The following is a 16306-nucleotide window of genomic DNA, read 5'->3' as shown; positions in this document are numbered from 1 at the left end:
GCCTCTGTTGAGTAAAGCCACTGGAGTTATCCCTGGGGAGGGATTGGGACTTCTTTAGATGTAGCATTTCTAACAGAGCTCGGTCAGACATAGATTTGTAAGTCAAACAGAGATCACCTCTTAATAGGCAATATGAGGCAGAGAATAGTAGGAGTTTTTTGGGTCTGTCCATAGATGACAAGTGTTTTAGGCCTAGGATCCTCTTTGTGAGGTTCTTTTGCGGCCTCTCCAGTTGTTGTAGGTTTCTAGTGAGGTACATGCATAATGGGGCCTAATGAGGGAAGAGTAGAGGGAGACAATGACCTCTTTCTTCTTGGATGCAAAACCCTCAGTAATGAGTTGTGCCACATAGAAGGTCTTTCTAACCACAGTGGCAATGTGGTGATCAAAAGAGAGGTTGCTGTCAACCTGTGTTCCCATATCTCTTATAATGCCTTCTGTGTTCAGTGGACTACCATCAATGTGGTAGATCATGGGAACTGGGATTTTCCCTAAGGGGATGACGGCACATTTTTTGGCATTGAGTTTAAGGTTATGGTTCTGACTCCAGTCGTTGGTCTCAGTGAGGCCATTCTGTAGGATGTCAACATCACTCAGGGAGTTAATAATAGCTCCCGACTTGCAATCATCTGCGAACTTTGTCAGCCAGAGTCACTTCCTATTGGCCTGGACTTCAGAGAAGTAGATACCAAACAGGAGAGGACTGAACTCTTTCAGACTCCACTTGTGACTAGTCGTCAGTCTGACTTGGAGTCAGCTACTTTCACACTGTGGGTTTATCTGTGAGCCAGTTTGCAACCCACCTAGTGATAAAGGGGTTTGATGCCTAGCATAGTGAGTTCTTCTATCATTTCTGAGTGGGGATGGGATCAAAGGCCTTGGCCAGATCAAGGTAGGCAGTATGAGCCACCTTGGCTTCATCCACAGCTCTGGTGTCTGACTCAAAGAAGTCGCCCAAGTTAAGCAGGCATGATCTACCCTTCACAAAACCAAACTATTTGTGATCCATTGTTTGGAGATTCCCCTATATCCTTGTTTATTAGGTCCATGATGACTGTCAGGCTAATGGGGAGATAGTTCCCAAGGTCTGTAGCCGCTCCTTCTCTGTGGAGAGGGATGACTGTAGCAGTGCACTATTCGGTAGGGACAAATCCTGAGGTGAGGCTGTGATTGAACAGGGCACACAGGTGAGGTGCGAGTTCACTCTGTAGTTCATGTAGAACACAGCCATAGATAATGTCAGGTCCCATAGAAGCTGTAGTCTTGGCCTTGGACAGTGCTGTTTTAACCTGTGCAGCAGTAATACTGGGTGCCAGGCAATCTACTGGTATTATGATTGGTCCTTTGGGGGGGAGGGGTAAAGTTAGCACTGAATCTGTTGGCCAGTATACTGGCAATATCTGTTGGCTTGGTATAGGAGGTACCTTTGTACAGTAGCTCAGAGCAAATCTGGGTATTGCCATGGAGATTCTTTACATAACTATAGAAGGCCTTGTGGTTGTCTTTACTATCTGTTGTAATTCTGTTTTCATAGCTAGCTTTAGAGGATTTGATGAGGGATCTCAACTTTTTGTTGAGGCTGATAAGAGAGTTTTTCCAGTCTTGGGACTTCAACTTATTCTGCATCAGTTTCCTCCTTCTGTTGTAGAGTTTGTTTATGGCAGGGGACCACCAGATTGGCTTCTTTTTTTTGGAGGAGAGCATCTTGGTTCTATTGGGTATGGTGAGATAAATGCATTTGTGTACGTGTTCATACAGTGCATTGGTGTATGATTCTGCGGTCATGCAACTATTCTCCATTTGTATGGGTGCTGTGAAGTTAGCCACCTCTGTTTTTAGGAGCCAAAAGTTGGAATTGGAGCAGTTTTTCCTGGTGGTTACCTTTGCGGGCGGGGGAGGGGGTTGAGATGTGGATTTCCAAAGTGATTAGTTTGTGGTCAGATTTAACCAGGGAGGAGCTGACTATTGGTGTAGAGCAACAGTCGCCCATGTTAGTAATGATCAGGTCAAGGATGTTGCTATCTCTAGTGGGGGTAAGAGCAAGCTGGTCCAGAGCACTGGAATTAATGAACTCCAGGAAACATTGGGCAAGTGTATTGGTACATGAGTAGTTTACCCAGTTAATGGAGGAGTACTTGAAGTCGCCTAGTGAGAGAGTGTTAGGTTGGACCCTGATATTCTCCAGGGTGCTTAGGAACGTGGAGTGTGAGTCTTGGGACATGGTTGGGGACCTATAGCAGGCTATGACCCAAATCACTGTCTTACCCAATTTTAGCTGCACCTGAAGTATCTCTGATGCATTATGTCTGGAGGTGTGTGCATCCCTTTATGAATATGGAAACACCACCACTTTTGGAGCTTCAGTCTAAGTTCTAGGGCAGAAAGGTGTGGAATGAGTTATAGCCTGGTAGTGCAGGGGTGCTTTCTGCTGCTTTGAACCAGGTCTCTATTACAGCACAAATGTCGATGTTCTCCATTTTAAGGAGTGATTTGAGTGAGTGCATTTTGAGATTTAAACTTCTAGCGTTGAGCAGCATGACCCTCAGACTGCATTTGTTTGTAGCTGCTATGGTGATAATTTGGTCTTTGGAACACCACCTAAAAAAGGCACTATAGGGGTATCAAGAGCCTTGGCCAGTATCCGGAAGCCCAGGGGTGACAAATTCAGGCCATCTCTGGAAAAAGCATCGAGTTCTGTCAGTCATGTCGTCCCAGGCAGACAGATACTGGATCCCCTTAGAATGACACCAGAAACTTAGCCAGTTGTTGAAATCAATAATTTTCTGCTTGTACTGTGGTATTACTCTGGGTGATGGTAGGATGCTGCTCAGGGCTAGGATCATACCCGCCTGGGCTATATAATCCGAGAGCTCCCCCATGTCTCTTTTCATGTAGTCCAGTGAGGTACATCTCTGGTCATTCACACCCACATGTACAATGACAGAGTCATATTTGTACCTGTTGTTGAGGGAACTGAGTGCGTGCGTTATGTGGCAGATCCTGGCACCTGACAGGCAGCTGACTGTTACTTTCTCCTTATTCAACCTAGTGAGTGGGACATCAGTGTGCCTCACTATTGAGTCACCTATGAATAGTGTGTTGGGCATGCTGTTTTGCCTTAGGGGCTTTGGTTGAGTGGCACACTGGAGAGTTATGTGTCTCGTGATTAATGTTGTGTTGTGGTGGTCGAGTGTATTTCTGCCTTAGAGGTCTCTGCTGCTTGGGTAGATTTTTATTGAAAGCCTCCGCAAAGGTGGGTGTGTGGTTTGTATTTTTATGTGAAGGCAGTACTGGTGTGTGTTCTGGAGGGTTATGTGTTCCATGTGGTGTGGTGCAAGTGTTGACATTCTCCTTTTGACCAGCTATTCTGGTCTTGGCTGGAGAGTGCGTGGCTTCCAGTTTGGATATATAAGTGCATCTCTCACAAGTCTGGGTGTTGGAAGGTAAGAGGAGAGGGTTTTAATGTACATGAGGCAGTTGCTACATTACCTCAGGATGCCCAAGTTCACCAGATTAATAGAAGAAAGCACAAGGAACTGATCTTTATACATGCCTGGAGGGGTGGGCATTTATAATAAGTACTGGATCTGTTTCCCTGTAGAACTTTTAGTGCTGGCACTTTTGTGTGCTACAATTATTGCTACAAGAAGTCTGATAAAGTGTTAGACTAATAAGCTAGTATAAGTGCAGGAGAGGAGAGAACTAGTAGATCTAAGGAAAAAATTGAAGACCAGACTCTGGCTCCGCTCAGAAGCTTACAAACAGTCCTGGATACAGCAAGTCTGTATCTGGACTAGACTAGTTACAGGAAAGGAGGGAAACAACTGCAAACATGGCCTTTTAAACCCGAAAGTTGAGAGAGATGGAAAAACTGTCCAAACAGCCAATAAACTACAATTTCTGGGCCAGAAACCACTCCTTTTGTCTTAGATAAGCTACCTAGTGCTTACCACTCCCACTGATAAGCTAGAAGGCTTCCCTCCAACACAGAAATGCTTGGGGGAGCTCAGAAGCTTACAAACAGTCTTGGATACAGCAAATCTGTATCTGGGCTTGACTAGTTATGGGAAAGTGGGGAAACAAGCACAAATGCGGACTTTTAAACCAGAAAGTTGAGAGAGATGGAAAAAACTGCCCAAATGGCCAATAAAAACAATTTCTGGGCCAGAAACCACTCCTTATATGGTAGATAGGTAACCTAGTGCTTACCACTCCCACTGATAAGCTAGCAGGCTTCAAGGAAAGAGAGAGAGAGACAGAGAGACAGAGAGAAGGAGACATGAATTAATTGACTGTTGTTTTGTTTCCCACGTGTTTAGTCAACAAAATTTGGTTGACTAAGCAGATTGTTGACTGGTATGCAGAATCACACAATTCTTAGGGCTGTGGAATATGCTGTTTTCTCATTATTGTATGATCTTGGAATTAGTCTCCGTTAGCAGAGCAGAGATGATTTTTACAGGTGGACTTCTTTTCCATGAGGAACATCAGATTTATTATTGGCATGCTGACTGGACAGACCAATCAGCATGGATGTTTTGGAATACTAATTTTTTTTATTGTATAATCATAAATATACCTGGCACCTATGGCTGTACTTCAGACTAGAAGCTTGTAAATGCTTGTCCACCAGTGCCCAAGTAAATATACTCTATCATAACCCCCTGCAACCAATACATAACACATTTTACTGCAATGGGTGGCAAGGCTTAAAAATGTCCCCTAGGTTGATAGTCTAGTCGTTTACTATGATACTGTCATTATTTTTCTTTCATTATCTACTAAGTTTTGAAATTCAACAACTACGCATTCAGTAATGATACATCCTACATTATTTTGTAGGTACAGTAATGGTGTCAGTGGTTCAGTAATACATAATGATTACATTTGCCTTCATGAATTTGGCTGTTTTGCATTTCTCAGTGTAATACAGTCATACCTCTCAATCTCTTAGTGCAAGAAATCTGGACAAAGACTAAAATAACGGGGTGGGCAAAGGCCCAAAAATAGGGACAGATTTTAAATGTTGCATTTATAAACTTGAGTGTTGCTAGAATAACATGATTTGTGTTAGCTTGCATTTTTCTGAAGGATATGAAGTCTGAAACTCAAATACATGTCATTATTTAGTGACTTCACATTTTATGAGGAACAGACCAAAAATATGAGGCAAAAATATGGACAATCTGCAAAGCTCTGGAGAACTGAAAGGCGTGAATCAAATTATAATTTGTATCTCACTTAAAACCTTAACCTGCAGACTCATTTCAGCAGTTCTCTGTCCTATCATGTAATAATGATGTCATTAAAAACAATACTTTAGGCACCTGTGGTGACAGTCTGAGGTACATGTAGTAGCTATGATGAGTAAAGATTTAGTGAGTAGGATTTTGATGATGGTGGTGATGATATATTTTTCCATTTTACCTGTTGTTCCTATAGCTAAAGCACAACTAAAAAAAAGAAAAAAAAAAAAAAAAAAACAGCCCTACAGAGGTTTGCTGCGTAGATGGAGGTATACCCCATCTCCTCAGTTTGCTATTATTTGTTATCCAGCTGATGACGGCTTAAAGGTGAGTTTACCTGCCAATCCAAAATTGCACAGTGTAGCAGGCAAACATACATCCATCCCCCATTCAGTTAATATCATGAGATCTCTGGAGAGTTGTACTGTTTAATATCTGAATATAGGTTGCTTATTATACAGCAAAAAAGATGAATACAGGCTGGTTTTTCTGCACTAGTTTCATTTGCACTCATGAACAGCAAGACAATGGTAAAAAAAAGTGAACTGAATGTATAAAAAGATTTCAACAACTGACATTTGTGGAAAAAAGCGAAAAGCCCCTTTTTTGTATCAGTAAGCTGTCTATGTAAAATGCATCTGGTGAATAAATGCATGCAACAAATGTAAGTCAATGTGTATACATTTTGTAAAAAAATATTTCTGGACTAAGCAATCTTTTTGTTAATAAAAAAATGTTATCTGTGGCAAAGTTGTCAAGGAGTTGCAATCTATGTGACAAATAGCTGCATAGTTTATTTATTTTTCAAACTTTCTCTGGAAGATAACAGGTTGTAAACATCCATGGCAGTAGAGTTACAATGATAGAGTAGAAGGTAACAGATTTTGTTATTTATATTCTAATTTACAATTCATATATCATTTCAGGTGGCAAATTCATATTTCAGAGATTTTCATCTGTTGCTGATTGGAATAATATGTTTGGCTGCATCAATAGAAAAATGGAATCTGCACAAAAGAATTGCTTTACGAATGGTGATGTTGGTGGGTGTAAATCCCGAATGGTAAGAATGAAGTTGTCATAATGGGAGACAATCAGACAAGTAAAGTAAGAGAGAAACTTTGAGCCTCATACTTGTATTATACATTGCTGTACAACAAAATTTACTTCAAACGTGCATAAATATATGTTCATGCAAATGAACAAACATACTCACAGACACATACACGCCTTCACTCACCCACCCATAAATATAATGTCATTGCAAAGAAAAACAATCAATACTGTGCACGGTTTACTCAATGCAGTTAACTGCAAGACTGTGTGACTTGGGCAATGTAAGATCCTGATGCTTAAAGTCAGAGTCAATTTAATTAATTAATTAATTTATTTATTTATTTCACTGGGCAAGAAGCCTGCTTTCAGTGGAAACCTGGGGAGAAAAGCTCCAAAATACAGTCAAGCTGTGAGCTAGACATATACAGATGATATAGGACTAGCAAGAGATGAGTTACAACATATTACAGATTATTCAGTACTATCTAAGATGCCACAGAGACATCATATGTTCAATACAATAGATTAAAACTTGCAGAGTAAACAGTAACTCAAATTATTTGCAAACATGGTACAGATTCAAATTACAGATGATACAAGAACAGAAGACAATTTACAATGAAGTTAGACTTATGTATATAAGGTCACGCTAAAGTCAAATGTCAAGTAGGCTTGGAATTACAATAGTAAAAGAAATAAATACCATAACTTACTCCTACAAATGACTGCTTTTTTTTAAGTTAGAAATAATGGAGTTATGTTTCGTTCAATGACATCCATTGTTATGTGGTTGCTGTGAATCACTTGTGCTGTGTGGCATATTAGAATAATTACACAGGTGCTGTTTGCATGTTACAATAATTACACAGGTGCTGTTTGCATATTAGAATAATTATACAGGTGCTGTTTGCATGTTACAATAATTACACAGGTGCTGTTTGCATGTTACAATAATTACATAGGTGCTGTTTGCATGTTACAATAATTATACAGGTGCTGTTAGCATGTTACAATAATTACGCAGGTGCTGTTTGCATGTTACAATAATTACGCAGGTGCTGTTTGCATGTTACAATAATTACGCAGGTGTTGTTTGCATGCTACAATAATTACGCAGGTGCTGTTTGCATATTAGAATAATTATACAGGTGCTGTTTGCATGTTATAATAATTACATAGGTGCTGTTTGCATGTTACAATAATTATACAGGTGCTGTTAGCATGTTACAATAATTACACAGGTGCTGTTTGCATGTTACAATAATTACGCAGGTGCTGTTTGCATGTTACAATAATTATACAGGTGCTGTTTGCATGTTACAATAATTACACAGGTGCTTTTTGCATGTTACAATAATTACGCAGGTGCTGTTTGCATGTTACAATAATTACACAGGTGCTGTTTGCATGTTACAATAATTACACAGGTGCTGTTTGCATGTTACAATAATTACGCAGGTGCTGTTAGCATGTTACAATAATTACACAGGTGCTGTTTGCATGTTACAATAATTACACAGGTGCTGTTTGCATGTTACAATAATTACACAGGCTGTTTGCACGTTACAATAATTACACAGGTGCTGTTCGCATGTTACAATAATTACACAGGTGCTGTTTGCATGTTACAATAATTACACAGGTGCTGTTTGCATGTTAGAATAATTACGCAGGTGCTGTTCGCATGTTACAATAATTACACAGGCTGTTTGCATGTTACAATAATTACACAGGTGCTGTTTGCATGTTACAATAATTACACAGGTGCTGTTTGCATGTTACAATAATTATACAGGTGCTGTTTGCATGTTACAATAATTACACAGGTGCTGTTTGCATGTTACAATAATTACACAGGTGCTGTTTGCTCAGACATTTTTTGAATGTCTGTGGTGCTAACCATTTACAGCATGATGCATTTTTTTTTAGAAAGTATGATCTCAGGCTAAAACTAAACCAAATGACTAAACATTCTTCATCTGAATATCTATAATTTTTCGGAGGACTTTGATCACACCTGATTTTGCAGTAGTTTTGTTATTAGAGTGATTTTCTTTTTGATAACCCCACCCCACACTTTCCCCCTGCACATGTTTTGAAGGAAGGTTATTTGACATCAAAACAAACTAGATCCAATAAAAAGTGAAAATATAAGTCAGAAATTTATCATACAGTCTACGAAACAGAGATTAAGGCCCTGCATCCTTTACAGGGAATATCTCCCATCCCATCAGAGCAAATTAAATTGACATAATGACTCCTGCCTTTAGAGCAATAAGGAAAGTATTTCTGTCAAACAGCTTTCTTAGTACCTGGGAGCCCATCATAGATTTCATCAGACTGAACAAATATCTAAAGATAACCAAATTGAAGATACTTATCTTGAAGATGTTTTTCCCACTCATTATCAAATGGACTGTTACTCATTCTAGATCTTAAAGAGGCCTAGCTGCATATCTGCATCCACAGGGACCACAGACAGTTTCTGTGATTCCTAGGTTCCTAGGTTCCTAGGAGATTACTAAGCTAATGGCTTAAACACCCTTACAAGCCTAGCCATTATAACCAAATGTTATCAAATATATGGCCCCTAGGGGCAAGAGGATGGCATGGATGTATGCCTGTACATTGAGTATCCTACAGATTGCCCTTGTCCATAAGGGACACAGGCACTACACCAGGTGTGAATTTGCGATTCTCCATCCACTGATCCAAATTACATTTGAAGAGGGCTAGGGAAGGGCTCTGCTTAATGTGAATAGGAAGCCTGTTCCAAAGAAGGGGTGATCTCTGGGGCACACATCTGTCTCTCCAGCATGTTTTGTTTGAGTTTAGATCCCTAGAGCGGGTGATCCTTGTGCTGATTTGTGGATGTGCAGCAGCTCCATCAGGGCTGGATTTAGCCTTGTAGGTTGGGCATAGGTCACCCGTAATAATTGGTAGGAGACAGAGTAAAGGGATAGAGATTTTAGTCTGTCTGCATCGTTCACGTTGTTTAAACCCTGTATTTTCTTTGTGAGGAACATCTGAGGTCACTGCAGCTGCTGTAAGTGCCTAGTCAAGTACATGCTAAATGACGCACTGTTCTCAATTACTGGTTTAGGACAGGAGAACTTTGAGTTCACTTCTTTGCTGTTTGGTCTTTCTACTGCACCTAGACTGTTTATAAAATATTTTATAACAGTTCTTGCTCACCTTAGGACATAAGGGATTCAGATTTACCTATGGCTGAACACCTGCTTGGCTAAAGCACCAAATGGACAGGGCATACAAAAGATGCTGCAGTACTGTATTCATTACCTGACCAGATTAGGGTTCTCAATAACGCTGCAAGAAGTCACTCTGAAACAGGGAACCTTTCAGATCTTGCTCTGGAGGTTCTACTGGACACAGATTAAAAAGAAATCAGTGCTATTTTAGAAAAAATAGGCCTTAGGCTGGACTGTTTTTTTGCAGTTAGGAACAACCACCTTCAGTTGGACTCTTGTTTTCTAGTTCAGCTGGTAAGACCTTACACCTATAGCATTCCTCTCGTTTTTTCTTCTAGTAGACAGAAGTCAGTACTTAATGTCATGCACTACAAACCCCTCTGGCCCTCAGGGGCCTTCCAAGACTTTGACCTCTCCCTTGCATAAGGCAGAATATGAACTGTCTTCAGGTTATTCAAGGCTTTACAAACCTTTACAGATTGTTCAAGGGCCATCACATATCCTAAACTAAATATACTTGTTGGTTACTTTCCTTCAAAAATATAAAACATTGAAATGCTGCTGACTGCTGTCATTTCAGCCATGTGTCAGACTAACCCCTCCTTTGGCAGTTGATATATACAGGAATAAGGACTTGCACTGCTTTTCCTTGTGGCCATGTGTGTCATGTATGTTCCTCTTGGTGCCCATAGAGTCTACCACACCAGCACAGACTGGAAACAGCAAGTGCACTTTCCAGGTCAATATGTCGTACGCCATGCATCTCTCTCTTTCTAGTAGGTTCCAGCACTGCAATAGGCAAGACTGCAAATGGGCAAGCTAGAATTGTCTATTTCCTGCCTTCCTACCCTTCACAGCTCCTCCACCCTCACCCCAAGTCATTAATCCACCTCAGGTTGTCTTGGACATAGTTAGTAATAAACAAAATAAGGCGGTTTGGAAGGAGAAGACCACTAAAAATGGCTTCTAAAATCTTCAAGTCAACTTTAATCACAAACACATTAGAAGCCGTTTTTATGGTCTTCTCCTCCCAAACTCCCTTATTTTATTTATTAGTGACTGGTTTGGCAATTTTTTTCTCAATTTTTGGTTTATTTGGGCATAGTCAGGGTATTATGATCTATACCATGCAGCCTGGTTTATTAAAGTAACATTTTGCATGAAAATTTGACATGGCTGACACATTGTGTGTTGGGGTAACTGACAGATCATATACATAAGTATCTTTTGGGGGCTTCCCTTATGTTCTATTGACTTATTGTACCAGTAGTAAAGCTTCACTGGTTTTTCAATACCCAGAAGCATAACTGAAAAAAACATAAAAGAGACAAAACATTACTTTCCCTGCATATGCCATGTGGATAATCCCCTCTACCCTGACTTGTAATTACAGTGGGATGGGGGAGTGACTACGTGTCTCACTAGGTTTAGATGCCATGACTGGCAGGTGTTGATGGTGCAAAAGTGTAATACTGGCATTCTCACAGTTTCATGAGTGCTGATACTACATACGCAGTTATGTCTGAAGTACTCAGTGTGCGGTAGGAGCTATAGCAAGCTGCTTATCTATTTGTTACAGTTGAAGCAAGTGACATGCAACAGTTAAGAGAACACAGAACACCTTTTTATTGTTTGGTCCTGAACACAGGAAAGACTTTTTTTTTAATTGAGGGAGCACCAGTTTGAGGAATGCCCAGGTGCTCTAGATAATAATAAAAGTGCGCACGTTTTAACAAACTGTGATTAAAAGAAATGAGCAAATTCTGCTACAGGACACACACAAGCAGTAAGATGTCATGGCTGTTTTTATTATTAGCACTTTTTGTCTCACTGATAGTGAGACTTCCTCAGATAACATACCATTCTCTCTTGCCATTCTTATATTAAAACCAACCTATCAATTTAATGCAACAATCAACTCAGCTCCACACTGGTTTAACCACTTCCCTCCCATAACAAATTCTTTCCATTTTAAAAATCCCATAAAACCATACCATTCTAAAACACAATATGTTTAATACTACCTTACATATAACTCTCAGGACTTCATACACAACTAAACACTTATCCTTCACTATATTTTACCTCAAGAAGCTTTTTAGCTTTAATCCAGGGAATTGTTATGGCTAGGTTTGCATAGGCCCTAGGGCGAATATCCTAGTATCAACCTATGAACCTATACAAAAAAATTGAAGCAACTTCATTTAAGCCTGGGAAGTAGCAAGCACTTGTCTGTAGCTACCATAACAGCTCCAGTCTTTCTAAGATTAATGTTTCTGGTCCCCTTCTACTACCACCTTTAATTTGCTTTATACATCTAAAACCAAAATTATGATCTGGATTCTCCATAACGTGCCTTGCTAAGGCATTTTCCTGTTTTCTACTATTTATATTACAGATGTGCTTGCTTGCTATGGCATGTTCCTGTTTTCTACTATTTATATTACAGATGTGCTTGCTTGCTAAGGCATGTTCCTGTTTCTACTATTTATATTACAGATGTGCTTGCTTGCTAAGGCATGTTCCTGTTTTCTACTATTTATATTACAGATGTGCTTGCTTGCTAAGGCATGTTCCTGTTTTCTACTATTTATATTACAGATGTGCTTGCTTGCTAAGGCATGTTCCTGTTTTCTACTATTTATATTACAGATGTGCTTGCTTGCTAAGGCATGTTCCTGTTTTCTACTATTTATATTACAGATGTGCTTGCTTGCTAAGGCATGTTCCTGTTTTCTACTATTTATATTACAGATGTGCTTGCTTGCTAAGGCATGTTCCTGTTTTCTACTATTTATATTACAGATGTGCTTGCTTGCTAAGGCATGTTCCTGTTTTCTACTATTTATATTACAGATGTGCTTGCTTGCTAAGGCATGTTCCTGTTTTCTACTATTTATATTACAGATGTGCTTGCTTGCTAAGGCATGTTCCTGTTTTCTACTATTTATATTACAGATGTGCTTGCTTGCTAAGGCATGTTCCTGTTTTCTACTATTTATATTACAGATGTGCTTGCTTGCTAAGGCATGTTCCTGTTTTCTACTATTTATATTACAGATGTGCTTGCTTGCTAAGGCATGTTCCTGTTTTCTACTATTTATATTACAGATGTGCTTGCTTGCTAAGGCATGTTCCTGTTTTCTACTATTTATATTACAGATGTGCTTGCTTGCTAAGGCATGTTCCTGTTTTCTACTATTTATATTACAGATGTGCTTGTACACATGCTCTTTACATTTTCTATCCATCTTCCCTATGTAGAAGGCTGGACAATGATGGCGCTGGGCTAAATATACTATTGATTTTCAATACTTAATAGTATATTTTTTATCTTTAACCATGAAGTCCCTACCTGTTACCATATATTTACCCTAATTGCACATGCCACATCTATACATGCCTTGCCTACTAAGAAGGTTCACTCCATTCTTCTCTAAGAGCCCTTTGAAATTGGGTCCTCTCCTATATATGATCTATGGTGTAGGCTGTAACCTCTGTCTCACAAATGCATCATTCCTTAATATCTTCCAATTCTTGAAAATGATGTTCCTTATTTTTTTATTCTAGACTATGTGAAATAGTAACATCCTTTATCTGTCCTAAGATGTTAATATTATCAACCACCTTATTAACATCAACATGCTTAGCCAAGATCAGTTTAAACACCCCACTTCTTCTCTTTTCTTGTACTTCCACTATCAAATTCCCCCCTAAAGTAACAGGCTAACCTCTTCTAACAAACATGCCAGTCATCTTGTTACATTGTATTACAAAGTCAGTATCCCTGGTTACCATACAGGCAACACTAACCAGCTGCCCTTTCACTACTGATTTTCTTTGGTGAAACGGATGCAACTAGAGAAATGCAAAAATGCATTCAAATGCTTTTCCTTCCTATATACTTTTGCTAAATATTGTTATTCAGTGGTATCCTTACTAGGAATGCAATCCTTTCTTTATGATAGTTTGATGCAAATTGTAAAAATTCAGTGGTAGTGTTAAAATATGACACTAAATTATCAGCTGTCTCCCTGTCATCATCTAAAAATTTTGTAAAGTAGTAGATCTTATCCATTACATAGTTTACCTTTTTAATGTATTCATGTTCCCAGTAAACCATTACTAGGTTAGCTAGACTAGCTCCACATGGGGAGCCCATCACCACCCCTACTTTCTGAAGGAAGAATTTGTTGTTAAATGTTATAAAATTATTTGAAAAAATGATATCAAACAATTCTTCTTCTGGCTTTTCACAGTTAGGGGTCACCACAGTGGATCACCTGTCCACTCATGATTGGCAGTGGAGTTTTACAGTGTATAGTTGCCAGCCTGATGCCCAACCTTCCATGGAAGGCACATGCACTCATGCCTAGGGCCAATTTAGAGTGTCCAATCCACCTACTGTCTTTGGGATGTGGGAGGAAACCGGAGCACCTGGAGAAAACCCACGTGACCACAGGGAGGACACGCAGACTCCACACAGAAGTTACCCCAGCTGAGAATCGAACCGGTGAACCTCTTGCTGTGAGGCAGCAACACTAACCGCTGCACCACTGTGGCTGCCCATATCCAACAATTCTTCAACGACACTAATTTCCTCTCTGGGTGCACCTGTTTCTCTTAATACATGGCTCTCCCATTCTATTCCCTCTTAATAAGGGACAGAAGAATACATATCCTTAACATCTATTGTTAGAAAATCGTATTCCTTCCTAATAATAAAAACATCTGTGACATCTTACTGCTTGTGTGTCTTGTAGCAGAATTTGCTAATTTGCTGGTGTTTCAAGTTTACCAGTTTGTGGATTAAAATAAATGACACTGCTTAATGAACCTACTCTTGTTGGAGTATATGTATGCCACAACTGGGTATTGCTTCAGTAAAGTGCCCTACCTAAGGTTGGTTTTCTGTTTTTATTTATTTCTACTGTTAAAGGTAAGGAGCAGGGATCACTGAGCTGTACATTTGTCATGCTTTACATGGACAGATGTCCACGCTGTCGGCACTGAGGGCATCAGCTGGATCGAAACTAATACCGAGCATGAAAATAATTATGTTTTCATGCACAAGGCTTTATAGTTACATCGTTACATCATTACATAGATTGTTACATAGTTACATAGTTACATAGTTACATAGTTAGATAGTTACATAGTTACATAGATGTTTTTCACTTACAATAGGTAGTTTACAACAGCCAGATTTTAAACAAATACTATTTTGCACTGAGAACCATCAGTTTAGAAAATCCATAAGCTTTTCGGTGAATAAACTAGGTAATAGCATTCTGGCATTTACATAAGGCTTCTGTTGACAGCAGTCTTCTGAGTTCTACAATAAAAGATGGTTGTTGTGAGCAATGCTTTTGCTACATTTGTAACAGAGTTCACTTATGAACCTTGAATGGAAATGGCAAACAAACAATAGAAGGTGGAGAGATATGAGAAGGTGAGATAATTAGCAGAGAATACACCGAATAGTAGAGCTAATGGAAAAGTTGTGAATTCTGCATGCATGGTCTAGGATGGTCAGCGCGTGTATATACTTTCAAGGAAAAAGTGTGGCTGTCAGTTTAACAATGAACCTGCATGTTTGTCCAGCGTAACTACAATTTTTGTTCTAGGCTGCCTAGAATTTCTTTATTAATATTAGCTGATTTCGCAAGCATGACTGGCAGGGTATTCCCTAGAGTGGGAGTTAGTATCTGTTTAATCAGTGACTTTCCAGATTTCTTGTAAAGTGTTTGGAGACTCTGCCACAGATGGAAAGCAGTACAAGTGATAATAATTATTGATCTGTAAATATGCTTCATGAAGATTAATGAGAATTCTAGTTAAAATCCAGGTAATCATACTTCTGAAAATGATTTTTTATCATGTCATATCATTTTTGGATATAATAAGGATCTACTATGTTACATCAAAATGCACAGCTTCATAACAAAAGAGCTTAAACATTGCAGCAATAAACCCATTACGTTTTAATATGCATAAACTGTACTCATACATAGTCCAGGAGATCAGAGATCATACATTTCTGGAAATGTATAAAAAAATGGAAATAAACTGCCATACATGCCCTCTTATTTATATATTCTCACACTGAGGTTGCTCCAACTGCAAAAAAGAACAATTATCCTTGTAACATATGAATAATTATTGCTCTTTAACTGCTAACCATCTGTCTCAGAATAAGTCTGAATATAATGCATAACAATGTGTCAAATTGTAATGTATTTCTGCAATTAAATAGCAAATAATAAAGCAATGGAACTAATGGGTATACACCCTGAACAGGCACATGTTAACCAAGCAGTGTCACTGGAGCAACAGGTGGCTCACTCACCTTTGGTGCTGGGGGTTGTATCACACGCCAGATGGACTGATTATGGACACTGCAGGGCACCATGGGGGGGGGGGGGTAGGAGGTACTACATTCCTGAGTGTGTTGTCCTTTAGATGAGATTTTAAACCAGGGTCCCATCTGCTTGAGTTGGTGGTAGATGAGGTGGATATAAAAGATCCTGCAGCACATATGAAAGAGTAGGGGATTTTTATTTACAACTTATTTACAATATACACATTACATATTTACATAAAGAACAAACATTTAATGTCATAGTCCTTCATTTCTTAAATTCATCCAGACCCCCACTCTTTTTTCCATAACCACCACTTGATTTGTCATCTAGTATCTGTTAATATCCATTGTACATTAAACATAACTTCATTTGAATTGTTCTGTGATTTCACACAAAAGAAACCACGAACATCACTTTGAAAAGCTGACCT

At 39.2% G+C, this 16306-nt stretch overlaps 1 protein-coding gene across 1 annotated transcript in view; it reads left to right on the top strand.

The window, feature by feature from the left end:
• Positions 1-16306, top strand: part of SLC13A1 (solute carrier family 13 member 1) — a 237547-nt gene that overhangs the window by 83422 nt on the left and 137819 nt on the right. The window contains exon 3 of the mRNA XM_044087327.1: positions 6173-6309. Coding sequence (XP_043943262.1) covers positions 6173-6309 — 137 coding nt within the window. The remainder of the gene's footprint in view (positions 1-6172; positions 6310-16306) is intronic.

The sequence above is a fragment of the Protopterus annectens genome, chromosome 11.part0 (genome assembly GCF_019279795.1).
Source record: "Protopterus annectens isolate FY-2018-M chromosome 11.part0, PAN1.0, whole genome shotgun sequence".
Classification (NCBI taxonomy): domain Eukaryota; kingdom Metazoa; phylum Chordata; order Ceratodontiformes; family Protopteridae; genus Protopterus; species Protopterus annectens.
The sequence above is the reverse complement of the archived record's forward strand: the minus strand, read 5'-3'. Positions and strand labels throughout refer to the sequence as shown.